At 41.5% G+C, this 27,786-nt stretch overlaps 1 protein-coding gene across 2 annotated transcripts in view; it reads left to right on the top strand.

Annotated features, from left to right (window-relative positions):
* Positions 1–10,520: 10,520 nt before the first annotated feature.
* LOC136706975 (protein phosphatase 3 catalytic subunit alpha) overlaps positions 10,521–27,786 on the top strand; it is an 87,487-nt gene continuing 70,221 nt past the window's right edge. For both annotated transcript variants that reach the window (XM_066680765.1, XM_066680764.1), the window contains exon 1: positions 10,521–10,812. In XM_066680765.1, the coding sequence (XP_066536862.1) occupies positions 10,752–10,812 (61 nt within the window). In that variant the 5' untranslated portion in view covers positions 10,521–10,751. The remainder of the gene's footprint in view (positions 10,813–27,786) is intronic.

Raw genomic sequence — 27,786 nt, 5'->3', positions numbered from 1 at the left:
TTTAAAGTGGTACCCTTATGGGTTTATTACGCAAGTGTGATATGAACTTATTGTGTCTGTTAGAAGTGTCTGTCTTAACATTAAACATTGTTAAGAAAACATAATGTGATGTGTACCACTGACCCTGCGTGGGGTATGCAGCTCAGCTTTTGAGTTTTGTTATTGTCACTGTTTTGTCATCGTTTTGTTTGTATTGTTGTGTGTATTTTGTTAGTGTCTTATGCGCTGACCTTCTGACCCTTGGTGTCACCCCCTCTATGTGTTCTGATGATTTGTAAGTGCTTGGCTGGGGGCTTTTCTGAGCTGTTGATAAATTGCCCATTCAATAAAGGACTTTTTAGAAGCTCCATCTTCTTGCCTCCTTTGACATTGTGCCACTATAATGGATCGTGATTAAATTATATCTCCATATCACCACCCTCTTGGGGCATGAAGAATTTTGTGTCACAAAGATGACTGTGTCATTTTTGCTTCTTCAACATGGCAGCACTTTGTGTTCTCCTGAGATGCTAGAGCAGCAAAGTGTGGAGGATGCAATGGGATAAATCCAGGCAAAGCATCTGTTTATACAATGGATTATGCATATAAGTCTGCATTCTACCAACTCCCTGCTGCGAACCTTATCAGGAGATGAGAGAATAGCTCTGGCTTATATGTAAAATCCAGACTTCTTTCTTTGTGGTGCCAAGCTGTACACTAACAATTAATGTTCCTAAATGATTCTTAGCTTTGGTGAGCAGGGCTAGAAAAAACACTTTCTTTGGAACAGGAACTTTATGGTGTGTTTATGCATTTGGAGGTGCTTTAAAGGGTTTTAAAAAGCTTTAATGGGGACATATTACATCCCTTTTTCTCAAGTTACAGTTCCCAGGAGTCTTAATAAAGTATGTGGCATGCTTTGGACAAAATACCAGAAGGATCAAACAACACAGCACTGTTCTCCCAAGTCTAAACAGCCCTGTTCGCAATGGCTAGTTTAGACAACTGCTCCCATAAATGAGAAAGAGCCACAGCTTGGTTTAGAGTGAGCTCAGGAGCAGAACCTCTGGATTTTAGACATCTTTGCTCATTTATCTTTTTCTTTGTTTTTGTTGTCTCTCTATTTAATCAGCACAAACATTTCTCTGCACTCGTGTTTGTTTTGGTCTGTTAAACCTTGTCTGTGATTGCAGAGACTCAGATGAGGAGGTGGGACAGCACACAAAAGCAGCACAAAAGCAGAATGGCTTGATGGATCTAGTGTTTTCTGACTTAGACTACAAAATATTGACTGGGTAGTGTTATTATGGTTTGTGGGCTGGTAGCCTCCAGGTTAATGTACTAATGGGGTTTATGTACTCTGAAAATGTCTCAGTCCTTCACTCTGAGAAGCTGGTTACATTCATTACTGAAAAGTTCTTTGGGAAACCAAAAGTGTTTCTAATGTGGCATGGAGCTTTTTTTCTTTCTTTCTTTTTTTTTGGCACCTTTATTTGGAAGTGCCTGCCCAGTGGTGCGGGAGACACTCTCCGTGGTTTACTGCCCTGCACACTGGCCAGAATCTCCATTACACTCTCCAAATCTGCTGAGTAATTGTGCACTTTGCTTTTAAATGAGTCTCACACATTGAGAGCGAGCATGTCCAAGTCAATTTGAAATCCTTTAGCCATAGCCAAAAGTTAAAGGAAATGGAGGTTAGGGAGAAGCTGGAATTCACTTTGTGGCTTGGTGCAATGGATTTAATCAGAGCAGGGTGGAGGAAGGAGGAATGCATGCTAATAGAAAAGAGATTTGAACCTGAATGTACTCTCATATGAAGCTGATAGGGCTGGGCTGTATGACACCTCAGCATTATTGTGGTCAATTACATCAGTCGTTTGGATGGCTTCAGGTCCAGAAGACTCAACAACTGCATTGTGGGACTCAGACCCATTGTAGGGATCCTGTAAACAACCAAAATAAGGATTGTGTAATCACAAATAACATATTCATTCAGTCACTCTTCAAATTCACAAAGCCAATCCTCCAACATGTGTTTCTGGACTGTGGGAGGGAACCCGAACACCCAGAACGAGCCCTCGCAGACACAGGGAGAACACACCAAAGTCTTCACAGACAGAGACCAGAGGCCAGGAGGGAACCCAGTACCCCAGGGCCGTGTAGCTGTGTGGCAGCAGTCCTACCACGCTACCTAACATTGCTTCAGTCAGGCCAAAGACAACTACTATTCTGTGATACACGTGGAGACTTAAACTGTTCTGATATCAGGTTCCACTCTGCGTTTTTGTCCTGAATTCTGTTGGGTCCAGAGTCTGCAAAGCTCTTCACAGCAAGTCTTTTATCAGTTGTGGTCATTTCCATTTTGTTTCATCGTTCACTTCACTGTCAAAGATCAAAAGATAGAAATGATTTAATGTGTCAGTTTTGTGTAATGACATGGTCCAAAAACACGATAATGCTAGGTTTTGGTGTAAACTACAATTGTAAATAAGCAAATGGAGCTCAGTGGAGTGGCAAATCCATTTTGTTATCACAATCGACAGCAAGGGTAGAAATCATCTCACCCAGTCAGGCAGTGTGGTTGGAACTAATCAGTAGTATCTTTGGAGGTCAGCCTCATTATTCATATTCTGTAACAGCTTTATTCTATTCAGGGTCATAGTGGAACAGGTGTTCTGACAGGTTGTGCTACCTATAAGTCTTACTTAGCAGCTCTGTGCATGTTCAGACCCACAAGTAACATGTAAAAAGCTTATAAAACAATTTCTTATCACTGTATTTAACTTATTTACCTTGAAACTGGGATTTGGACTATGCATGTCTCCTTCTTATATTTCTGTGGGTGGCCTTTTTCTGATATGCTAATTTTAGCCTGTCAAAATATCCTACTGTTTTATTTAAGTGGCTGTAGTTATATAAGTACACTACAGTGGCATATTTCAACAAGGTAGCACGACTCAACAGAACACTGGCATAGGGCAGGAACACATTAGACTTAGAGTTAAAATTAGAATAACTTTAACAACAGAGGAATTTGTTCTTCGCATTTAACCCAATCCGTGCAGTGAAACACACATTTGCACAAACACTCGTGAACTCATGCCCAGCCCTAGCCAAAGGTGCACGGGGAGCAGTTAGGGGTTAGGGCACTGGAGTTAGGGTTAGGTCAAGGGCACTTCAGTCATGACCTACCAGCTCTTGGTATTGAACCAGCAACCTTCCGGTTACAAGCCCTATTCCTTAACCGCCAAGACTGCTCACACATATGGACACTTTTGAACAGCCAATCCACCTACCAACATGTGTTTTTGAGCTGTGGCTAGAAACTGAGGCACCCATGCAAACACATACAGACACAAAGACCCCACAGAACCCACAACCCCAGAACACTGGAAGTGTGTAACAGCAACACAGCCTGTTGCACAACCGTGCCGCCCCAGCCTCATTGTCAACATCATCTAATTTTATTAGGCTGTGTTCATACCACAAGCAAATTATGATTTGTTTCTGAAATCCAGTTTTTATACAGAGTGGTGCAAGCTACAAGTGACCAATCTGATTTGAACGGTCAGTCTGTAGCTGCCTGTAGTTGCATTTGCTTGGGTAACCACATTGGTTGTCATAGTAACAAGGAAAGAAGGGAGACAAAACAATGAAGATAAAACTCATGAAATCCAATCTTACATGCCAAAGAGATCCAGTTGGAATAAGCTCTGAAACCAGCTACAAATGTGGCTTGAAACCAAGGGGAATGCTGCTTTTTCCCATCCAGACTGTGGAGAATCTGTCCGCTCGATCCAGACATGCTGAAAAAACTGGATTTGAGCTGTTGGCCTGAACTCCTTAATGTCTTTTATACAGATATTTTCGGTCCTAAAAACTGATTAGCTGAGCCACTTTTGAAGGCATTGAAAAATACACAATATACGCACCTATGACCACCTCGCAACATCTGAATTCCATATTAATGCATTCAGCCAGTTAGTTTTAATTAATTCTTCTCAAAACAGGGACATCACTACAGATGGAGGTTGTGGCTGGGAGTGCAGCAATGGTGACTGGAGGGGCACTCTAGGCCCCCTAGGACAAGTTTATTCAGTCTTACTCACTCACTCGCTCATAAATTCTCAAACTCACTCACATTTATCAAAATGCTACACAGGGAGCACTGTTACTCATCGCTGAAACTGTGTTTGTTTCTTTGTCATCACATTTTCTGTCAAGTCCAATTGCTAAATATATCAATACAGTTTACATTATATGGCAATCTTTTGGAGTATTTAATATTGCGATGTTGCCATGTTGCCCCAGTGTTGTGGCTGATGCTCTGTTGTTTCCAAAAAGCACTTGATTGATAGTGAAGCCTGAACCTCCAACGTTTCCTCCTGTCCTCTTCAGAATCTCATCTGGTCCTCCGTCAGCAGGTGCAGCACTGTGAGCATGAGCTCGACTCCAGCTGCACTGCTCAATATGGCCGGCTGAGATATTTACTGTTGCTGTGGAGCGCTGACTCAACAGGAGATTAATCCGAGGGCTGCTTAAACACAGCCCAGACATTTATGCTCCTGTGATGTGATGGGAGAGAAAAAGAATGATAGCATGGTGAAGAAAAGGATTTGAAAATCAGTTGTGAATGGGGCTTGGGCCATCGAGCATGTATTATTTACATTGAAGGATATATGTCTTTTTTTTTCTGCACACATTTAAAAGGATCAATTCCCCCTGCCAAATGTTTGGTGACATGCAGCATGTTCTGCAATAAATTATCAACAAACAGCTTGGTGCTATCGGTCTGAAAGGATGAGCAACTGTTAGAAAACTTTTACTTAAATAAAGTAAATAGACAAAAAGAATAAAAGCAAGCTAAATTAACTTTCTGTTAAGTTTGTTTTCTTTTATTCATTTGCTGAATACATATCAGGGCAGTGGCGCAGCAAGAAAAAGTTGCAGTCACACAGCTCCAGGCTCCAGGTGATTGTCTGTGGTGTGTTCTCTCTGTGGCTGCATGGGTTTCCTCCGGGTGCTCTGGTTTCCTGGTTGTCCATAGGTGTGAGTGAACGTGTGAGGGACAGGCGCCCCCTCCAGGGTGTGCTCCCGCCTTGTGCCCAGTGATTTCGGGATAGGCTCTGGACCCATCATGACCCGGATAAGTGGTTACAGACAATGAATGAATAAAAAAATAAAATCAATGACTTGTACTTTGTGGATGTTTTGAATCAAAAACTAAATGTCACTGTTTATTTGGAAATTAAAGCTTGCCTACAGACCACACCCAACACTGAGCTTGAGTCAGGGTAGTTGAACCCTGAGAAGGGTGGGGAATAGGTCTAAGTGGCTTTGCTGTTGGCACAGAACCTGTAAACCTTGTGTCACTCAGCAGGAGAAAGCAGTCGTAGATGAGTGGGAGATGAAGTGGGAAAGGTGGCCGTCGAGGTTTTTGTCACACTAAACTAAAGTGAGAGAGAAAGATTTATAGGCTGTGGAATGTATAGGAGGAGGAGTTTTGGGTGTTCCATTGGACAAATAACTCATTATACGACTCAGCATCATTTTCTCTCACTTTCTCTCCTTTTTCTTTATCCCTCTTGCTCTCTCCCTCTCTCTCTCTCTCCCTGGCTCCCTCTCTCTTTTTGGCTCTCTCTCTCTCTGTAATTGGTGGCATATGCTGGTCACGGGCCTATCAGGCTTTTCTGCAGTGGCCTATGGGTATTTGTTGTGGAACGCTCATGCTGGTCTTTGGCCAAACAGCTCCCTCTTCATTTTGCTCTCATCATGTGAATCTGTGTCATTGCGGCTCTATTGATCAGAGCCACAGTGAATGAGCTCAGAGTATTAGAGTATTAGAGCCTGGTCTCCATTCTATTCATTCTACTGCACTCTGCAAATCAGTCTCTGGCTACGACTGTAATGCTGCTGCAAATTTATGGTGGGTCCATATTAGAAAATGTCTCCAAAGCTTTTCTCAATTGTGACGTGCAGAAAATGAAACCAACTTCTAAGACTGGACTTTATAGAAACATTTGAACACTGGTAGGAAAATAGAGAACCAGTGCTCTGGTGGTATTATCAAAAACAGCCCTTAGCTAAGATACAGTATTTACTGTAATAAAATAGAGGTTACTAATAGCAAGAAAATAGCGAAGCTATAGGTGGATTATATAGGCCCACAGCCTGCTTCCATAGAATGATCCTGAGATAAGCAGATGGACATTTATGATACCCAAAGGTCCAGCATATAACTATGTTTAAAGGCTACATTAGAACTATTTGAGGGTGGCATGGTGGTGCAGCAGGTAGTGTCGCAGTCACACAGCTCCAGGGACCTGGAGGTTGTGGGTTCGATTCCTGCTCTGGGTGACTGTCTGTGAGGAGTGTGATGTGTTCTCCCTGTGTCCGCGTGGGTTTCCTCCGGGTGCTCCGGTTTCCTCCCACGGTCCAAAAAAAAAACACACGTTGGTAGGTGGATTGGCGACTCCAAAGTGTCCGTAGGTGTGAGTGAATGTGTGAGTGTGTGTGTTGCCCTGTGAAGGACTGGCGTCCCCTCCAGGGTGTATTCTCGCCTTGCGCCCAATGATTCCAGGTAGGCTCTGGACCCACCGCGACCCTGAACTGGATAAGCGCTTACAGATAATGAATGAATGAATTAAAACTATTTGCAAGATTCTCGAACAGAGCAGCTTGTCTTTCCAGTTTACTGCTAACCTACATGTTGTAAACTCATTGCTGTGTACTAGCAATATGTCAAGTGTAATCTGATTGATCTATTCTGATTACAAAAACCAGACTAGGAAATGTTTGAAAACAGGTCTGATGGGATTAAAGACACTTGAGTGTGGATTGCTTTTTTGATAATTCAACCAGTTAATTTGTCTATTACACTGTAAAAATTAAAAAGTAATAATTATACACAGTGTCACTGATTCAAAGCACTGAACAGCACCCCTTGTGGAGCATTTTGTAAATGCAACAGTGTGTGTGAGTAAGTAAGTGTTTACGTGAGTGTTCGACTGTATTAGTGAGTGAGTGAGTTTTGGATCCTTTGGGTCTTAAAAAAAACATACTCAAGCTAAAGAGTCAGTTATCAATTTATCCATCACCAATTTTAAAGCGGAACAGATAGTATAATGGAGCATTTGTCCAAAAAATCTATCATTTACAAACGATCATACAAATTGAATTAAGAACATCAAACTAACCAATCGGTAAATTCAGACATGAGTACCACTCTTAGCATATCTGAGCTTAGCAACCTTATCAGACCTTATCACTGTCATGGTAACACTCAGGCTGCTAGCTGTCTATTTGCATATCTGTCAGTGGGCAGGGCTAGACCTGCATGTGTGTTACTACCCCAATCCCACCCTCCCGTCTTTGTACTCTGAATAACCTTGTCCTCACTGCCAACATTGGTTTAGCTGTTCATTCTCACAAGCACATAGCCAATGGCATATTTTGGATCTCACTAATCTGTTGATTATCAGTTTATGCCCAATAAAATATGTAGAATACACATCTAAATTTCCAGCGAGTTAAGATAGGATGTGGTCAAATGGAGAAATTCACTTTAATGGATGACAAATGTTCGCACTACTCTACAAAGCCAAGGGAAATGCTTAAAAAAAAAGAAATGAAAAGAAAAAAAGGGCCTTGTTTGAATTTTCACACTGGTGACAACAAACATGTAGTTTAAAAAGTTTATGTAAAATATAAGAACTTAAGTTTTGGTGCTTTAGGCCTTCTGTAGCTTGAACCATAATGGTTCCCTGTATTTTCTGCACTTTTAAAAAGACTGCAGTATTTTTTAGGGTCTGGCACTGTAAAACCTTACTATGTACTTCTAATTTTAAACACAGTAGATGAGGTATAGGTTTGCCTTATGTCCAGAGGTTGGTAGATATTGGTATAATTGTTAAATTATTTTGTATTAGGTGTGGGATACTCTGAAGCAGCTGCACATAAGCCTAAGTCATGATGCTCAATGCCATATGTTGGCTTGAAGAGTACCCGCCATGACTTTGGAGTGACGATGCACTATCCATTCCCTCTGGGATGTATTGCAGTAAGGTTTATGATTCAGGACTAATCAAGTAACGCTATACACCTGACTGTTATTAAAAGGTTTATAAGTGTAAACCTTTCCCAGGACAGAGACAGTTACTGTAGGTAGCACAGATGGGAGAAGCTACCTATAAACATCTTAGATTTCAGAAGGAGTATGAACTGGTTAAATTTGTGCACATAGTACAGTTGTCTCATATTCAAAAGAATATGGATCCATTTTGGTCATAACCAATGTGTATACAATTTCAGTGGTGCAAAATATTTCCACAGTAACATCTGGATTCAGTGCATTTCTATTGACAAAAACAGTAGTAGAATGCTGGCAGCTGCGTACACAGCACAATACAGAAAAAAGCAGCAAATGCCACTTTGCAATATCTCAAAAAACAGGCTAAAAAAATTATTAATGAATTAATTCATTGTCTGAAACCACTTTTCCAGTTCAGGGTCACGATGGGTCAGGAGTCTACCCAGAATCACTGGGCGCAAGGCAGGAACATACCCTGGAGTGTGCGGCAGTCCTTCACAGGGCGATATACACTCACACATATGGACACTTTCACCAATCTACCTACCAACGTGTGTTTTTTGGACTGTGGGAGGAAACTGGAGCACCCGGAGGAAACCCACATGGACATGGGAAAACACACCAAATTTCTCACAGACAGTCACCCGGAGAGGGACTTGAACCCATAACCCCAGGTTCCTGGAGCTGTCTGACTGTGACGCTGTGCCGCCTGCTAAAGAAATCAATGGCTTGTAATTTTCCACACTCCTCTTTTCCCAAACTGCAGGCCTGTCTGGGCTTTGTGTTATACGTGGGCATCATAGTGCTATATTCCATAAAGAAATCTTAAAGAATCTGACATATCAAACAGCATCATATGCATTGCTTATTGATTTTTCTGCTTCCCTAGGCCCACTACTCTCATGACAGCCTGGTGAACTAAGTGTGGTACTCTCATGAAATAAAAAGATTTATCTCAGTAGTATCCATCAAATCGGAAGTGTGCTCCTCCACTGAGTACACACTGAGTGTAAGAGTGAACTTACTGTATTTCTCTTTCTGCTAAGAAGCACATCCTTCTCACAGATACATCACTGTGACAGATGTACAGCCTTGGTGAAGAATACAGCTTATAAATGTGCTGTCGAATTTCTTTATGGACACTGAATGTTAAAATGAAGCTTGTTTATTCATATAGAAGACACTCAAATTTATTTCTGCAACTTATTCATGGATGAGCACAATCAGTGTAACTGAGTTATTCAGGATGAATAGTTGGAGTGTAGTGGTACACATTAGAGATTCTATATCATTTTTATTCCCATATATTCAAAGTTCAGACTTAGAAGCTGGTGGCATCATCTGTTTCTAGTAATCCCAAGCAAACTGAGGATGAATACTCTGATTTCATTCATTCATTATCTGTAACCACTTATCCACTTCAGGGTCGCCGTGGGTCCGGAATCTACCTGGAATCATTGGGTGCAAAGCGGGAACACAATCTGGAGGGAGTGCCAGTCCTTTACAGGGCGACACACATTCACTCACACATATAGACACTTCTGAGTCGCCAATCAACCTACCAACATGTGTTTTTGGACCGTGGGAGGAAACCAGAGCACCAGGAAACCCACTCAGACACAGGGAGAACACACCAAACTCCTCATCGACAGCCACTCAGAGCGGGACTTGAACCCACAACCTACAGGTCCTTGGAGTTGTGTAACTGCACCACAGTGCCGCCCTAATACTTAGCTCTACCTTCTTAAAATTGTATAATATGTAGCTGCATGCAGGATATATTTAAAATGGCAGCTGTTGACATTTGAAATTCGTAAGGTTTAGACCTAAAAATTGCTTGGTTGTAGAAAGAATTGCTGTGAGATTGTCTGTTTTTGGACTACATTTTGCTGTATCGTCAAACATTTGTGATATTGATAGGAATTTTATCTCCAAATTTGCTAAAGGAACAGATTTCTGGGAGTGGTGCAGGATGATGTAGGGTTGGGTTGTTGGGTTAATACCTCTAGCTGACGCTTGGCATTGGGTGCAGTGACCTTAGGTTAATTTGCAATATGGTTTTATACAATATTTCGACAAGTATGGAGAAGGATTATAGTGATATGTTGTCTAAAATACAGGGCTTCTCTGTGTATTGGTGAAAAGTGGGATGTCTTTGGTGTAAACCAGCTTATGTTTAACGGAGCGGACAAATTCTGAACTATAATCACTCCTCGCCGACTGCCTGAGCCTAAAAAGCCTACACCGTCTACAGGCGCAGTAGTGACAGGAGCTCTGACCAATAGCCGTCTTCGACAAGCAGTTAAGGAGGGGTGATCGTCCAATAGGAGGAGGGATCTGGGCTGAGGGGGCGGGCCTGTGCAGAGAGCAGTTTGGTTGAGCTGGCTGTGGTGGCGGGGGGTGAGTGAGTGAGTGAGAGAGTGCTAGAGAGAGAGAGAGAGTGCTAGAGAGAGAGAGAGAGAGAGAGAGAGAGAGCTGTAAATCAGACACAGCTACAGTAACAGCGCTCAAATTCTGTTCAGCCTCCGCCAAGTATTTTTTAGACTGAGAGACCGTCTCCCGTTTTGGGGAAGAGTCGAGTCGTGGAGCGAGGAATACGCCGGCTCGTATCTTCGGACAGTTTAAAATAAAGAGAGAAAAGCCAAACAGAGGGAGAGAGAGAAGCCAACACATTTGACTGGAAATGTCTGAAAACAAACCGAATGATGAAGCGAAGTTATCTACGACGGATAGAGTTATTAAATGTAAGTATAACGTACGCACACGACCCGTGAAATGCAGCCTGGCTCGGTGTGCTCTTAAACGCATGTAAACAGAACAAAACCCTTTAGTAAACGCTGGCGTGTTTGTGAGGAGGTGGTGGGGTGCAGTAGAAAGTCAGCGAGTCGTTGGTGTGGTTGGTAACGTTAATGGTCTGCTGAGGAAAAGGGTGTTAGCCGGCTGGTAAAAAGTAGGAAGTAAAGGTAGTTATTACAGACTTAGCAGCGTCCAAATGTACGCCGCATATTTTTGTGCATATCCCCTGCTGCAGCTACAGAATTTGGAGCCGAATGAAAGAGGGTCGGGACTGAATTTTAGGTCCAAGTTGTTTAATTGCCGCCACACGTCGCTGTAGACGTTATTCGACGAAGAGCGCAGCGAAGCGAAGAAAAACTGAAGTCAGTGCGTTCAGTTCTTGCACAATAGAGGTGTTACTGCACAGTCTGACTTGCTTTACGAGGCTAGGAGTAAACAAAACTCGAATCCCCTCCGTTTTACCCCTAGTTCGCGTTCTGCATTCGCTATAAACTACTACATTCGTCCACTTTAGCCATCCTGCAGGTTATGACAGGTTGTACTCTGCGCTCCGTGCTGTTTGGAAACAGTCCCTTTCCCGAAAAGACCCCCTTCCCGCTCCTGCTGTCTGGTTGGACGTCTATTCTGTGTTTAGCATTGGAAACTGTGGCCTAGCACTGCTGCAGATTCAGAGGGAAAATCTGAGACATGACAAACTCACTTTAATAATAACACCAGGTCATTTTGGGAGCCGTGGAAGACTAGAAACACATACATCGACGAGCTATCGGATATCAGTTTATTGTATTGCTGTCAGTAACGTTCTTGAACTCTATTTGAGACCGAAATATTCGGTTATAACAAAAATACAGACGCACAAACCTGTCCTGGGATCATTTCCCACACTTGTCTGCTCTTCATTGATTGTTTACGTTTGACCCCATACCATAAATTGAGCTAGTTGGCCTTCACTTTTTAATTATGGTCATCTATGGCATTATTAAGGCATTGCGCTAAAGTGTTTGTAAATACACGCACATCAAACTAAGTATTTTAGTGGCACTCTGTATAAATGATATTGCATTGGTAAAAGCAGTAGTAATATATTTGGTTTTATGGTTTTATGTATATATTAGGACTGTTGTGACCTACTCTTTTTTTATTACCTGTTCATGTCTTCTCAGCAAACTTTTTCCACAAGAACAATCTGTTGTTGACCATCAGGGCCGTGGCCATGCTGAACTATTTGTCGTCATGGGCTCTGTACATATTCAGTGACTCCTCCAGCACAGGACAGAGGTTTACAAAGTCTCCATAACATGCGGTGTCCATTTCTGTAAGAGTTATTAACAACTTGCCTCTGAGCCCGAACTAAATAACAATGTCCTCTCTCTTCCTTACAGACATGCTCCTCAGATAGCATTGTGGTCTGTTCTTTCAACAGGCTGTGTTGTATAAGTGTGTGCCCTTCTGATATGGATTGATTGCTCTCATAAAGAAGCCCTCGGAGCTCTGATAAGTCACTCACCCTCATTCATTCCATCAGCTACATCTCTTAGTACAGCGCTGTGAAGAGCAATTTCCTCTCACTGGCCGGGGGATGTGGAGGAGAGGGGCTCGGAGTGCCTTCAGAAAGAGTCCGGGCTTAAATATTTTACGAGATCATGGCACAATGTATCAACTTGATGGGGGAAATCTGCGTAATGGGTGCAGGGCTCCAGTAGCCCAGAGTGCTTAGCTCTGGTTGAAGTATTAAAGTGGAGGGAAAGAAGAGAGGAAAAGAAAAGTGTGTGTTTTCTTTCTCACCTCATTAACTGGGGTTTGTGTAATCTGCTGCTGTGAAGTATATGGCAAAATGGAAGCCATTTTGCTTGTCTTATTAGAAGAATTACTGCTTGGTGAAAAAGGCCTTGAGTAATATGTGTTAGTGGTATGCCGTCTCCTCAGTCACCACCATCAGTTTAGCATATTGCAGTTGTTTTCACTTTCCCCCCCATTTTATGATGTCTTTTACTTCTCTCACTTTTTTTAAATACAGTCAAATCAAGTTTAGCTTTAGTGGAATTTAGTTTGGGAAACACAGGTTCATTTTATAAAATGCTGCATCACTGCTGGTGAATTACGATACACTGTTTATTCAGCTGCCAGAGAAGCCTCTCACTTGTTTACTCATCTTCTCTTCTGTATCTACAACACTGACGGTCTCCTCCTCTAATGCTGGCTGCTCTCTGGCTTTACAATATCCTCACTGTTTACAGACCCCTGCTTCTACTATGTGCACTCAAAATGTACCAGGTTGTTTGTTTTCATCTTTCTTTTGCATATGTGTAGAACTGTTTGATCCCCAGCAAGACTGCAGGAATGGTTTTAGTGTCAGTGTTTTTTCAGAGGAGCTTGATTTGTCCCTGAAGTTCAGCATTGATGTGAGAGAGGTTTCTTTAGTAGCTTCTCTCAGCACACACAGCTGAATTACACTACTCTATTATCAGTCAATCTAGCTGTGCTGTGGAGAGCTGGAGTGTTCAGTTGAGTGTCCTTCGTTTTTAAATGATTCTAGTTAAGCAAGGCTGTTATGTAATGCTGTATTCTTTGAGTTTTTCCTGTCTCCCTTTCGAAGAAAAGATCCTCTCGGTATGCTAATGGTCTCTTTATGTGGCCAGCGAGATAGAAGAGGGCCGGCGGGGTTGGGGGCCAACAAATAGACGGATGGATGGATGACCAGGTGGACCAACAGACAGTAAAATGACTGCTACAGCTTAGTCCTCAGGTGTGGCCAACTAACAGCTGTATTACGGTCATTATGCCTGTTGTTCACTCAGATATAATGTGTTCGCAATCCGTGGAAGAGGAGATATTACTGCAGGGCAGCCATGTCCCACTAAGGACAGTGGATTTGATTCAGTATTGAGCTTCAGTTCAAACAGATCAGGATTCTGTTTCAGATGTACCAGGACATAGATGGGATAAGATTTCTACTACACAAACCTCAACAGAATAACAGAGTGCTTTCTGTTTTCATTACTAAATAAAGTCATAGATTAACTGAAAATGGAGGCTGCTTTTGTTTCTGCTTCTGAGAGAAATGGTATGTAGCCTTATCTGGCATTTCTTTAAGTGTCTGTTCATTTGTTTAATTGCTCCAACAGAAAGTTATATTAGGTTTCATACTTGGGTATGGACTTTAGAGGTGTTTTGAGGGTGCAGTAAAGCGCTCAGGGACACAAATGGTGCAGTAATTGCTGCGTTTGAGGTATAGAGATCCAAATCCCAGTTGTGCCATGTGCCATCTGTGATCAGGATGCACTGGCAGGAATGTATGTAGCCTTGGACCTGGCATTTCATAATGGAGAGGCTCGCTCTTGGGAATGGTTTTCAGCTGAATAAAGAGAGAAATGTGGATGAATTAATTAATTGAATGACTTAATAAGAGACACAAACATCTTAATTGCCTCTCTCCATAGCCAAGCTGTGTGTAAGAGTGGATCAGTTTATGATCCTATCAATCCAGCCTAACTAATCAAATCTGATTACGCTGCTACTTACTCTGTAGCTGTCCTCAGCTGAATCAGATGATCTGCTTTTTTCTTTCACGCAGTGTGAGGTTTTGCTGAAAGACACCAGGGAGCCATTGTCTGTGTGTTTCACACCACGACTGTAGACTGATAGCATGTGACATTTGACTTTTGAAGAGAGGCCCGGCACAGTGCTGAGGGAGGAGGTGGTGGCCATGATGGGGCCTGATCCCTGCTGAGTCATTTTTAGAAACTTTTAGGTAACACCCCATATTTCAGCCTCGAGCTTTCCTCAAGCACATGGAGAGAGAAGCCCCTTTTGTTTACTGTTTTCCCTTGTGGTGTATGTGAGTATATTGCACCACTCTCACACCCAGGCATGTGTCCTTCCCATCTCTAATATACATGTTAATGATATAAAATGTCTGATCACAGTTATTTGATGTGATTGCGGTTATCTTCTGCACTTCACAGTAGATGTCACCGCAGACAGATTTAGAATTGGGTGCACTTTATTCCAGGGGTTGAGGCAAATGCATCTAAATAAAAGAAATTAGAAAACACTAAGAACTCTTCATTCCTCCGGGTGCTCCGGTTTCCTCCCACAGTCCAAAAACACACGTTGGTAGGTGGATTGGCGACTCAAAAGTGTCCGTGAGTGTGAGTGTGTGAGTGAATGTGTGTGTCTGTGTTGCCCTGTGAAGGACTGGCGCCCCCTCCAGGGTGTATTCCGCCTTGCACCCAATGATTCCAGGTAGGCTCTGGACCCACCGCGACCCTGAACTGGATAAGCGCTTACAGATAATGAATGAATGAATGAATGAATAAGAACACTTCAGATAGGTAATCAGCCACTGGCACCATTTTAGCCGTGTGCTTTCGGAGTATCAGGGCAAAAGAAAATTCAGTTGTTATTCACAATTATTTATGTGGAAATTACTTGTCAGCCCAAATTTTCTTCTGGACTTTAATGAACACGCTCAAGTGAGTTTATTAAGGCTTTTAAACCTGAACCTGTTTTAATGCGAGTCTGACACAATTATTCTTTAAAACTACTGTCAGGAATATATTTTTATTTGGTTTCTCGGTCCACTCATTCAGGCATGAACCTGTTCAAATTTTCTCTGCATAAACAAGCCTTTTTCTTTTGTTTAAACATATTTTTATCTATTGAATGAATTTGTCTTTATTGCAGCCTGCAATTAGCTAAACATATTGATTGTAGCCTGGAGCTCTTTTTGCTTTTTTTTTTCTTATTTTTTCCCAAATGCGGTTCTGTATTTTTCATGGCTCCCAAACCAGAATGTCTTCATCATTGTGTTATTAGTTTATGAACAGTAGAGTTGACGTATGCATGCTCAGTCAGTGCATTCAGGTGGGCAGCTGCTCGGCCGGCTTTATGTTTGGTGAGAGGGACAGCCTCTCAGCATGGCGTGTCACAGCATGTTTGGGTGCGGAGAGTGGTAAGAGCAGAGCTGGTGAGATGTTTGTAACAATGGCACTTCTGTCAAGAGCAGAGGGAGAAAGCAAGAAGAGTGAGGGAGTTGTCAGAGACTCGGAGGACAGAGTGAAGTTATGAAAGACCAGAGAAAGAATGCAGTAAGGAAAGGAGCATTAGGCAGAAATGAAAGGCAGAAACATTACTCTGACACCTATGCGTTCTAACCGCATTCATACTGAATGGGTATTATGGATGGACATTTTATGGACATGATGACATAATCCCCCTTTTACGGAAAAGATGGAACATTATGTAAAATGCTGTTAAAAAAACAGTATCTGATTTGTTAATTCTCTTGATATTTTATTTAACTGACAAATGTACAAAGAAAAGATTTCCCAAGTTTTCACAGACCAACTTGATTGTGTTTGTTGAATATAAATCAATTTAGAATTTGGTGCCTGCAACACACTGAAAACAAGTTGTCACAGGGGCAGAATAAGAATGAAAGGTTTACAGAAAATGTACGCCACTGTTTTAAATCATTGCACTATAAGCAGGTGAATGTAAAACTATAATAGGAGCATTCACCTAAGGCTCTGTCTTTACAAGAAAAACCAAGTTGTACATCAATTTATGAACTTCATGAGAGAATTGTCAAAAAGTTCAACAGAACATTTCAATGCAGGAACGCATGTCCCATACTTAGTAATGTGAAGTGAAATGATTCAGGAAATCTACAGAGATACCAGTCCATGTAGGGGTAGGCTGGACACCAATGCTGACTGAGCGTGACCTCAGAGGCCTCAGATGGCACTGCAAAATAAACTGTCATGGTACAGGGCTAAATATAGTTATGTGGGCTTGGGGGTGCTTAAAAATTGTTAGTTAAGAGTCAGCCACTACGTCAGGAAATGCACCCAGAAACACTGCTTGCTCCACGGGATCCGAATGGCAGTAGAAACATGTGCTGTGGAAATTTTATTACATCTTACAGAATATCCCAGTTTTTCTTGCAATGGGGTTTGTGCTAGAGGTGGGGGATCTAATATCGTTCACAATACCAGTATGTTTTTTACATTTTTTTTTTGTTGCCATATTGCGATATTGTGACTTAAGCGCGAGATTTTAAATGCAGGTGCGTGAACGTGGCTTAAGCTCAAGCTAGCGCTGGGTTATATATTGCAGTAGCCATACATTCCGTTGTATTTTTTGCATGATTTTGAAAATTGACGTATTTGTTATATTGAGTATGCAGAGGATACGCAGGTTTCCAACTGAGTACATTTAAAGTCTAAGCACCAGCTCTATGAAAGTGTCAAACAAATAAACACAGTGGAGTTTGAGTTCCTAACTTGTGTTTATTGATAGTCAGAAAACATGTTATTTCTTACTAATTGAAGGAATAAGGTTTAAAAGACCATTGGTCCCCCCCCCCCCCCAACGGTGTTCGGAAACTCTAATAGGCGTCTTGCCTGTGACGTAGATGGTGGAAAACAACTCTAGAAGCTGCACTTAATTTAATGCAAAATGACGAAAAGGTGTGTTGTTTCTGGCTGCAATCATTCAATGTACAGTGGGACATCTGTGCACAAATGGCCCAAAGATCCCAAAATATCCAGAAAACAGACTAAATTTGTCAACTTTAAACGGGCACTTTGGAAAGGACCATCCGCTCACTTCGTTATCTGTAGCTCATTTCACTGGCGCTTTTCCAACAATATGGGCATGTAAGGACACCAACGAAAGGTGTTCAAGAGCCTCTGTAACATGGAGGTAAACAGGGTAAGGACACTCACTTCGCCTGTTTTAGTTGGTGTTAGTTAGCGTTAGCTTGACTTGCTAAACTCGGTGGCTCAGATTATACTCGGCTACGTAGCTGCATTACGGAGGTTTATAGTGTCGGATGAATTCGAGTTTGACTTCAATCACATTTACAAGAATAACGGTACCTCTAAATTTGAGTTTAGCTTATTGCTAGTCTATTGTCATGAATAATGTTGCTTATTTAGCTAGCTAGATACTGTCATAACAGTCAGTCATAACGGTGTTTTACCGCGGTGTTGTTCAGCTGTTGTCCACCAGTGACGTCACGGTTGCGTTCAAGAATTTTTGTAGCGAGCTCGGGTTTTTCCGTCAATTTAATAATATTGTCAGTTTTAAAGTAAATTAAGCATGATAATTTCATTTTAATTCATACTTATCGCTATATATGTATAGTAACTAAAATAATGTGAAATATTCATGGAGGTCCATTAAGTGGTGCTTAGCCTTTAAAACAGTGCACAAATGTCCTGTTCAAATCTCGCACACTTGCATACACAAAAAGAGACACACACAAAAAAATCGCTGTCCTGCCATTGTTCGTTTATGCTGCTCGAGCAGTTCTCAGCACATTTATCGTGTGCACTCAGTGCTACTTCAGTGATAGCTGTGAGTAAGTCAACAATGGACAAAAATGAAAAAACAATTAAGCAGCAGCTTGGATGCAGGCAGTGTGTTTCTTAATGTGAGATATTCCGTGTCAAGCAGATAACACTGGGCTGAGTTTACTTGAAGTGTGCACTGTGTAACAGCACTATCTAGGAAATCTAAGTATCAGATCGAGATTCGTTATCGACAGATATTCAATATTAAAAGACTCGAATCAGGATCACGGCAAAAAAAAAAATTCGATTGGGACATCACTAATTCTTAGAAATACAGTTTGTTAATTACGGTTAGATGATGCAGCATGTTCTTTTTGGTGTTAAAAATAAACTCTAATACTTTGACATTATATTTTGTCATAATATCTTTTAGACATATCAAGATATGAGTTTTTTTGGTCACATATGGAGAATATATCAAACTGTAATCTTCTGACCTTTAATGCAGTAAGTTTCATTATATTGTAGGCCACGTCTGTTGTTTTGGCCAAGAACAGCAGCATAACTTCAGACTTTCTTTTGGTTTCTGTTTTGTTACATACCCAGCATATGGGTGCTTCTTGGTTTTTGATTAGTCATCTACATGCAGTTCATGAGCTTTGTTTATTGGGTTCCATTTCGACAACTTTAGACAACATTGTTACATATGTAAGATATCTGCAACTCTTGGAATTTGAACCTTAATTTTTTTTAAATTCAGACATGCATGCCGCTGATTTACATCATGTATCCTGTATTATCCTGTATGTTTTTTTCATATCCTTCACCCTTACAGTCAACCCCAGAGTTTGACCAAAACAGAACACACCAGCATTTTCTCGGCTCAACCACGGACCAGTGGTGGCAAAACACCATGCTGAACAAACACATGCAGTATGTTTCCTCTTCTCCCCTCCCCCCCTTCTCTCCCACTCAAACCAACTTTTCATTTGCTAGCACTCCAGGGGAATGGCAGAAAGAGAGCCATCTTTCATCCTGTTCTTGACCTCACACGGAATTTGTGAGGACTTTCCCAAAGGCGCTGCATGACCAGCCCAGGGGCGCTTCAGAGAGAGAAGGTAGTGTCCATCTGTTCAGCCTGGCTCTGCATTGGGAGAGCTGGAGTGTGACACACACATGTATGCACACATGCAAGCCGAGCGCAGCTAGTGAAAAAATATCCTGTCAAAAACACAAAGAACCTACTCGTAGGAGCTTGTGCTGCTTCTGGTTCTTCACCAAATTTATTTATTTTTTGCCTGTTGTTATCAAGCTTGCCGACAAGAGATTTCTAATTCATGAGCGCTGTGTGCATGTTTATGTGAGGAGAATGTACTCACAATGCAGGAACAGGAACAAAAACTGGTTTTTGATGCTTTTGAAAAGAAATGAAATGAAAGGAAATGTTCAATTACTTGTCATTGTACAACGAAGTGTGTCTTCCGCATTTAAGCCATCTATGGCAGTGAACACACACACTAGTGCATCAGGGGCTTTGAATGCATACCCAGAGCGGCGGGCAGCCATCCCTAGCGCCCGGGGAGTGTTTGGGGGTTCAGTGCCTCGCTCGAGGGCACTTCAGCCACAGATGTTCCTTCAGGTACCGGTCCTCTAATCGTTAGGCCAAGGCTGCCCACATGGTCAGCACATCACATTTTAATTGTAAATAGTGGCGTTATAGTTTGTTAGACCTTAAACAAATGTGTGTGTGTGTGTTGACAATGACAGGAATGTGCCTGTTTTTATTTTTTGGCTGATTAACTTTTCAAATGTTTCACTTTACAGCTGATGAGAGATGAGGATAATAGCATTTTACTATTCAAAATATGCATAATGCATTACTTTTGATCCAAAGAAAAATATATGTCCAAGCTGGCACTGTGGAACCACAGGTTGTGTCACGCTTACACAGCTCCAGGGTCTTGGGGTTTGTCCATGGGTCAAAGACTGAAAGGAAGTTTGTGTTTTCCCTGTGTCTGAGTGGGTTTCCTCCAGGTGCTCGAGTCTTCTCCCATAGTCCAAAAACAAGGAGTGAATTTGTAAGTGTGTTTAATACCCTGTGAAGCCCCATCCAGTGAGTTTTCCAGCATTCCGGGTAGGCTCCGGACCCACCATGTCTTTAAACAGGATGAAGCATTTACAGAAAAACAATGAATGAACAAATGAATGAATATCTGATGAGTCTCGATTGTTTTAATATCACCAATACAGCTTACCAATATAGAATTTTAATGCAATTTGTACAATACATCCTTTACAGTTCGTATCAGTGTATGAAAACAGCCCTGCTTTTTCTGAAGTGGCCTCTAATTAATGCGCATACCACCAGAAAAACTGTCAGAATGCAGAGTTGTATAAGAAGGGTTAATGTTTCAGGCAGAACCATTTCTGTCCACCATTATCATGGAGAGAGGTCTGCAGAGAGGGACAGCAGTACATAAACAATGGCTTGGATTCTACAAGGACAGCTGCTCACTAAACAAATAGTCAGGTAGTGCAGATGATCAGTATAAAACTAAAGCACAACATAGTTGTTGATTTATTCAAATTTTCAGATTTTATATGTAATATAAAGTTTTCATAGATCTGTATCATATAACGCTAGCAACTAGACATGTGTTTAACTCCTGCTGTTTTTGTTGTGTGTGGAACGAGTGTCAGTTTATGTTTTAAATTTAGGCTTTCTGTGAGGGTTTGTGTTGTAGTATTTTGAGGCTCATGACCCTGTTGAGTGAAACACACACACAGACTCACGCGTGTACACATGCACTTTCACACTCGCTAATACTACATTAGTGAGTGAAGCCACAGCCCTCTACGAGCTCTTATTAGATTACTACCGCATTAGCTTAGGGCAGGTTGCAGATTTGGGACAGAGAAAAGCGGCTAACCTGCTCAGCTTATGGCCCATATAAGTGGATCAGAGGAGCTTGACTTCAGGGAATGTAATGGAATCTGCTGCACTGTGCTAGCTAGCATGCTAGTCTGCGGCACTGGATGCTAATTCTGGGGGAACAGGACTCCTGCACCATGCAAATGACCCCTAAGGAAGCTGGCTTTGATACTAGTAGTGTCATTGGGCTAGTCCCTGTTTACAGCCTGCACTGTTCTATACAAGGGCTTAACGTCATGCAAATGATTTCAAAGGAAGTTAGGCTTCATACAAGCTGAGTGAGATGTGACTTTGTAAATGGGCTCTTGCCATTGTGCAGGTCTGACCTCTATCAGCAGTGTTTTTTATTCCCCCTGATCTTAGGACCTTTTCAATAGTCGCCATGCTGAAAGCGGACTGCATTAAAACTGTTTGTGACTTTTAAGTCCAGCTTTAACAAGCCATTACCTTGGCTGCAAATTGCAGTTGCACTTTGCACCTTTTGCTTTTGCAAGATGTCGTTGGTGGAAAACAAGGCACTGAGGTCTGAGAGTCTGCTTTCCCGTTACCTTTTGATAATTGATGTAATGCCTGTGCTTACTTGAACCTCAGATGAGTTTGTCTTGAAGTCACAGTGTTTTATGATTTAAAAGCATTTGTTCTATTCATCATTTGTTTAAAGCTCTTATTGGGATCCTTGTTTCATTGTAGCTCTTTCTGCTGCATCCGTAACATATTGTCAGTTATCCCCCGACATTTGGGACTCCGTGAGAAGGAACTGTAGGAGCTGCCTGTTGGCTTCTAACGTGTATTTAAGTATTTCTGAAAATTGATTTAACGTTCATATCCATGAATTGTACTTACAGGGGTATTAATTTAGTAAGTTGGCAGAATCCTTCATAAGCAGGGGCCTGTTTATTGCTGGGTATAACGAGTGTCATGGTTTAATATTTAATTTTACGAGAGCTTTGTGTGTTAATTCCCTTTAGACATTCCCTTGTGTGAGTTAATCATAGCTTCAATGCCGTGAGCTCATACAGCATTCTACATTGATTTGAAATGCCTTTTTCCATAGATCTTTGTTGAGTAGTTATGGGTTATTTTTCACTGAATCTATTTCAGCCTATGGGTAAATCAGGGCTCTAGAGTAACTTTTTGCACTGGTTGCACTGGTGCACCTAATTTTTTTTTTTTTCCTTGGGTGCACCAGCACAAAAGTTAGTTGCACCCACATTTTCATCTGCATTGCATTTAGCACATCAGTTTTCAAGTTCTTTTACAAGGTGTCCTCCTACCTGAACTGTGAGCTAAAAATGTGACCAGTTTTTGACAGTTGCACCTGACTATCCACTAGTACTCTCCCTCCTTTTTTGGCTAAATAGCCGGCTATATGCTGAACAAAATAAGGTGTAAACAAACAATATTTATTCATCACACAATATATTGTGATCGGGCCTCCAGCATCCAAGTCAGCATTTGTCGGATTCTGTAACAGCTCCGGTCCTTAAGGTGGAATAGAAGAGGAAAAAAAAGGCAAACACAGCTGTTTATACTCCAGCTTGCAGCTTTGTGTCACCTTAAATTATGCAGTACTTTTATCCAGGCACCTGTAACTCTTTCACTGTTTAAGGTGTAACGAAAACCTCTAATATGATGGTGTAAGTGTGACTGTGTGAATTTCGCAACAGCATTTAATGTGGAACTGAAGGCTTGAAGAATTTAATGTAGCACTTGAAAATGTTGTTTTTTTTTAAGGTGGATTAAAATAGTAAACAACTTTTAGACTGTACTTGTGTGTTTGGGAAAGTTTAAAAGTGTACTAAACGGTATAAAAACATCACCTTATGTTAATTTTTTATTTTATGCTTCAAAGTTTGGCTCTGTGTCACTACTGCAATTAACGCTGCGAGGCTTTTAAGGTCGTGGAGAGCAGCTGGGCCGTGCGCGCCACCTCTGAATATATCCCCGTGGCTATGTTCATAGACAATTATTTATCAACAATCCAACCTCGAGAAGAACAGGTTTACCTCTCTGCTGTTTCCGCAACTCGTGGCGTCTTCTTTTCCCTTTTTTATATTCTGAAGTATAGTTTCTCTTCATCTTCTGATGATACTTAATCTGTCCCTAACTTGAGACGAGGGGATCTTCGTTAATTTGCAGGGCCCTACGCAATGTGTGTTGTGAGCGTATGGGGCGGTCTGGCTCTGGCTCTCACCTCACTGTTCTGTCTGACACCTCTTCTGTACCTGTCTGTCAGGTACATGAATATCTGGACCACTGCCAATCACCGCCCTTCACTATCTCTGATTGGGTTAGACCACGATATGGGTCTAATGTTTTGTTGAACCACAGGGAGTCGCGGAGACTTTTTTTTCCCCCCTTGGATGGCTTGTCTCACTGGTGCAAACCGATTTTTATTTATTTATTTATTTATTTTTTTCCTCACCGTTGTGAAATTAGGTCACATATGCGACCAAATTGGTCTCACTCTAGGGCCCTGTTTGTGTTTTTTGCCTGTAGGTGTAGATCTTGCCACACTGATCTTGAGGAGTTCTAGGAGGAATGATCTCAAAACATCCCACAACAGTCCTCCTGCATGAGATGCTGATGCCCAACATGTCTCATGTGTTCACCACTGGGAAAAAGCATGGAGGAAAAAATAGAACTTGTAGTTGACCCTTCTAGCACTCATTTGTCAGAAAATCCCTGGAGGAAAAAAAAAAAGCTGAAACAACTATCTGTTCTTTTGCCTTGTGTTGGCAGTATTTATTAGGCCCATGCCCTTTTAGATCGTTCCTATTAATCAGAAGGAGCGCAGGGAATCCCCATGTACTCAAACAGCCTGCATTGATTTTCCCCCTCTCGCTTCAGCTCAGGTTGCAAACCAGCCATCAACAAACAACAAAGCAAGCCAGACTTGCCACTCCACTACTAATGATGTGTTTTTGGTGTGTTTCCACGTTTGCATGCAAACCTTTTATTTGCAAACCTTAATTCAGTTGTTAATAACTATCAGATACCTCACAGCAGCTTAACTTTTCCACCGCAAATTAGAAATTGGCAACTTAAAAATGATCCACAGGCTATTGAGGATTATGACTCAATGATGAGTAGGCTTCATCGGGGGAATTCCTCAAGTACTCTGAAAACATTTAAAACAGGTGTAGTGGTAATTAGAAATGCACAGTGATGTTGAAATAATATCACTGTTTACAGATGTTAAATTAAAAATAAGTGTTGAACAGATCTTTAGAGAATACTGTGCTCCAGTGCTAAAGTATCTGCATTTGATTTCAAAAATGTATACACAATATTTCTCAGTTATGAGATCTCTAGTAGATCGAGTCCAGATTTCACATTTTCTACATGTGACAGCATTAAAGGAGACATTCACGATTTTTATTGGCTTCTCTCCAGTCTGTTTTCATGCACAAAACCGGTCTAATGTGTTTACGAATCCAATCCCCGGTGCCAGTAAATGGCTAAATGACCTGCTCATGGCAGAGAAAATGTAACTCTTTTTTTTAAACAACGGCGAGAACTCCAAACTTTGAAAAGCATGAACTCAGACGAGGATATTGCTCTATTGCCTCATATTTCTTAATGTGAAATGTCTCAAAATTCAGGAGATGGCTAACTGCATTACCAAAGTGGTACAAAGCTAAACTACTTGTTGCTAATGACTTTCTGTGGCTGTTCAAACAGTGAATAAAAATGTACTCGTTTCCCCACAAGAAAATGTACTCGTTCCCCCGCAACCCAGGCAAATCATTGTGGTTTAGTTGAAGCTTACCACCCTGATGAACTCACTGACATTACACATCAACTTGTGTAGGCTTACAATGCTTCACTTATTCAAATGCAGCATGCACATACTTGACTGGCTGGAATTAATGTTTAACTTAATTGCTTAAAACCAATATATGCCTCTTGTAATAGAAATAGATTCACTGCGCCTGTGTAAAGTCTGCCTATAGGGAGGTTACATTTCTTGAAGTCTAAAGATGTTTTTACTAAATAATGGCACATGCAGGCAGAGGCACCAACACTGTCTCAGCAATGCAGCTTGGCCTGTTTATACCAGTGAGAATATTTGGAGGACAGGTGTGCACTCAGATCACTGATCATTTAATCATAGAATTTTTTTTTAAATATATGTTGTGATTACCTTTGTAATTAAATGTGTTTTCATGATTTGTGCCCCATGTGGGAACTGCATAGAAAACAGCATCTAAGGCTCCTTGCTAAGCATTTAACTCACCTCCTGCTGTGCAGATGAGACGGCTACAGAGATAGCATGTCATTACAGCCTCCTCTACAAACCGCTGCAGATCAATCAATGGCCAGTCTGCTATAAACACTCCTGCCCGTTGTCGGGGGGAGAGGGACAGAAAATAAGAATTATGTCTAAAGTGGAGTGGGAATGAAGCTAAATTTTGGACGCTAAAAACCTGGAGTCAGCACTACAGGTAGTCCTTTGCTTTTTCTCACTTTGCTAGTGTGCACACTGTACACCCTTCCATTTTTGCATACACCTTTGGAGCCTGTATTCCCTGAATTGGCCTTCCTCTCATCCCTACTGGCACTCTGTTCTGGTGAAATTTGTGTATCAACATGCAGATGTGTCAGCTCTAAGGCTTGCCCAGTCCTCAGAGCTAAACCCTTGCTAAAGTACATGATGCAGTACTGCTCCCTCCATACTAAAGGCATAGCAGTAGAACTGCTGTATCATTTCTTTTTCTGAGGCTTGCATTGAAAAGCATTTTTCTTGCTGTAAGCTGGTTATGTGCCTTATCTGTAAAGGAAGCTTGCAGTTGTATTCGAGGAGTGCTGAATTTTCACCTCCTGGTTGTTCCTGTGATATTTTCTCCCTATTTAAATTTTTTTTTGTAAATGTGCTGTGGAGGCCGGTGGTGGTTGCTTGCCACTCTGGCAGTGCTGAATGTGATGGCAGGCGAGCATGGACATGCCCCCTGTTGCCTTGGCTCTTACCACAGTATGACAGACGACTCTGTATTCAGATGAGAGTGAGATGTGAAAAGCCAGCTGTGCGAGCCTCTGTAAACAGTGGATTAGTGGGCAGAGGGAAAGCCCTGAAAGGAGGGGGTGTAGATATACTGGGGGGATGATGTGGTGTACTGCCATGACGGTATGTGTTTGGAATGCAGCAAGGAAAGGGGGGTTAGCGGAGTGTAAGTGGTACAGTTACCACACACTGAATGTTGTACTGTGGGCGCAGCAAGACCTAATACTAGGACCAGTTGGATTGTGCAATATTGCTAAGCTGGGACCAAAGCACACAGGACCTGGGATGGGTTCATTGCTGACCACAGATTCGTTTCTGAGCACACAGTTTCAAATCCCTTTTGGGACTCTGGTCCATTATGGTCATTAAAACAGACTGACGTTGTAACTAAGCGACATCGTTCATTAAGGTTTATAAAGCAGTGTCATGTCCTAATGACTGCGTGCGCTTGCTTTTGAATATCGGTTCAGTGTCGGTTTGTTTGTGTTTTATGAATTTTTTTGTGTAATACAGATGTTCTCCCTAATGGGGACCATGTTTACTCCTATTATTCCCACATGTTTTATCTGCACATCATGGCAGCCTCCTAATTCTCATGATGACCTCATTAAATTGGGCCACTGAAATGAACTGTGAACGCCATGCCAAGTACTATCCCATCACTCGGAGGCTTCCTCAGCAAGGTCGTCACACATGGCATGACTCATGGGTTTGTTTATTTTTGCTTTTGTAACGAAACCTTTCTCTGCCCTAAAATGGAAAATAATAGAGAATGAACTAATATTCTGAACTTTAATATCATTTATTTATACATTTTGTGACGTGAATTGATGCTGGATCATTTGCATTTGTTTATTTTTCATTAAATTTTACTTTGTTAGTGAACTTTTACTAACTTTTTTTTTTGCTATTAGCTTACCAGTCCATTAGCAAGCCTGTCACAAAATAAACTCGGTCCTTAAATACCTTTGTGTGTGTGTGTGTGTGTGCTGGTATTATCTGCTTTCAAATGAAATTGAATTGAAAACATAATCATAAGCCTGCAGCATGCAGTGAAGTAATTTCAGCTGACTAGATGCCACTTTCTTAGCCTTTTTTTGCCAATGGCATCTGGCCTTTCCAAGGAAACTTCATCCAAAAAATAAAGAAATAAGGGAGACTAGAAATTTGAATAAAGAGCAGTGGCAGATATTCATCTTTTCTTCTTCACTGTTAATCCATTTTAAATAGTGGAAATGAGCTCACTGCTGTTGTGTCCCTATTATTTTGCAATCCATGTCCATCTTAAACGTGCCTTCTTCACAGCGCCCCTCCACCTATTACAACACAAAACAACAACAACTGACTGCCCCAAATGATAAATATCAAAGAAAGTATGCGGCCTGCATAGTTCCATGACTGAAGAGCTTTTTCACTGCTTGTATAATTTTCGGTTCATACCTCAGTGCTGAAGCCTCATTTGTATTTGCAGTGTTCAGTAAAATGGCTCCAAAGGGCTTTAAACTGTGCTTGAGTTTGGCTGACAGTGGAAAGTAAAAAAGATGCTTTGCCAGCTTGAAGCAGGCACAGCAATGTAAATTAATTGGTCTTGTATATATCCTTTCAAACAGCCTGTCATTGCTCTGAAATCCATGTGTTCTTCTTAAAATTCATCTGGCAGGCCCAGTGTTGCCTACTCAACTGA

This window comes from Hoplias malabaricus, chromosome 9 (genome assembly GCF_029633855.1).
Source record: "Hoplias malabaricus isolate fHopMal1 chromosome 9, fHopMal1.hap1, whole genome shotgun sequence".
NCBI lineage: Eukaryota > Metazoa > Chordata > Actinopteri > Characiformes > Erythrinidae > Hoplias > Hoplias malabaricus.
Note: the sequence above shows the minus strand (reverse complement) of the source record. Positions and strands in the feature narration are given on the sequence as shown.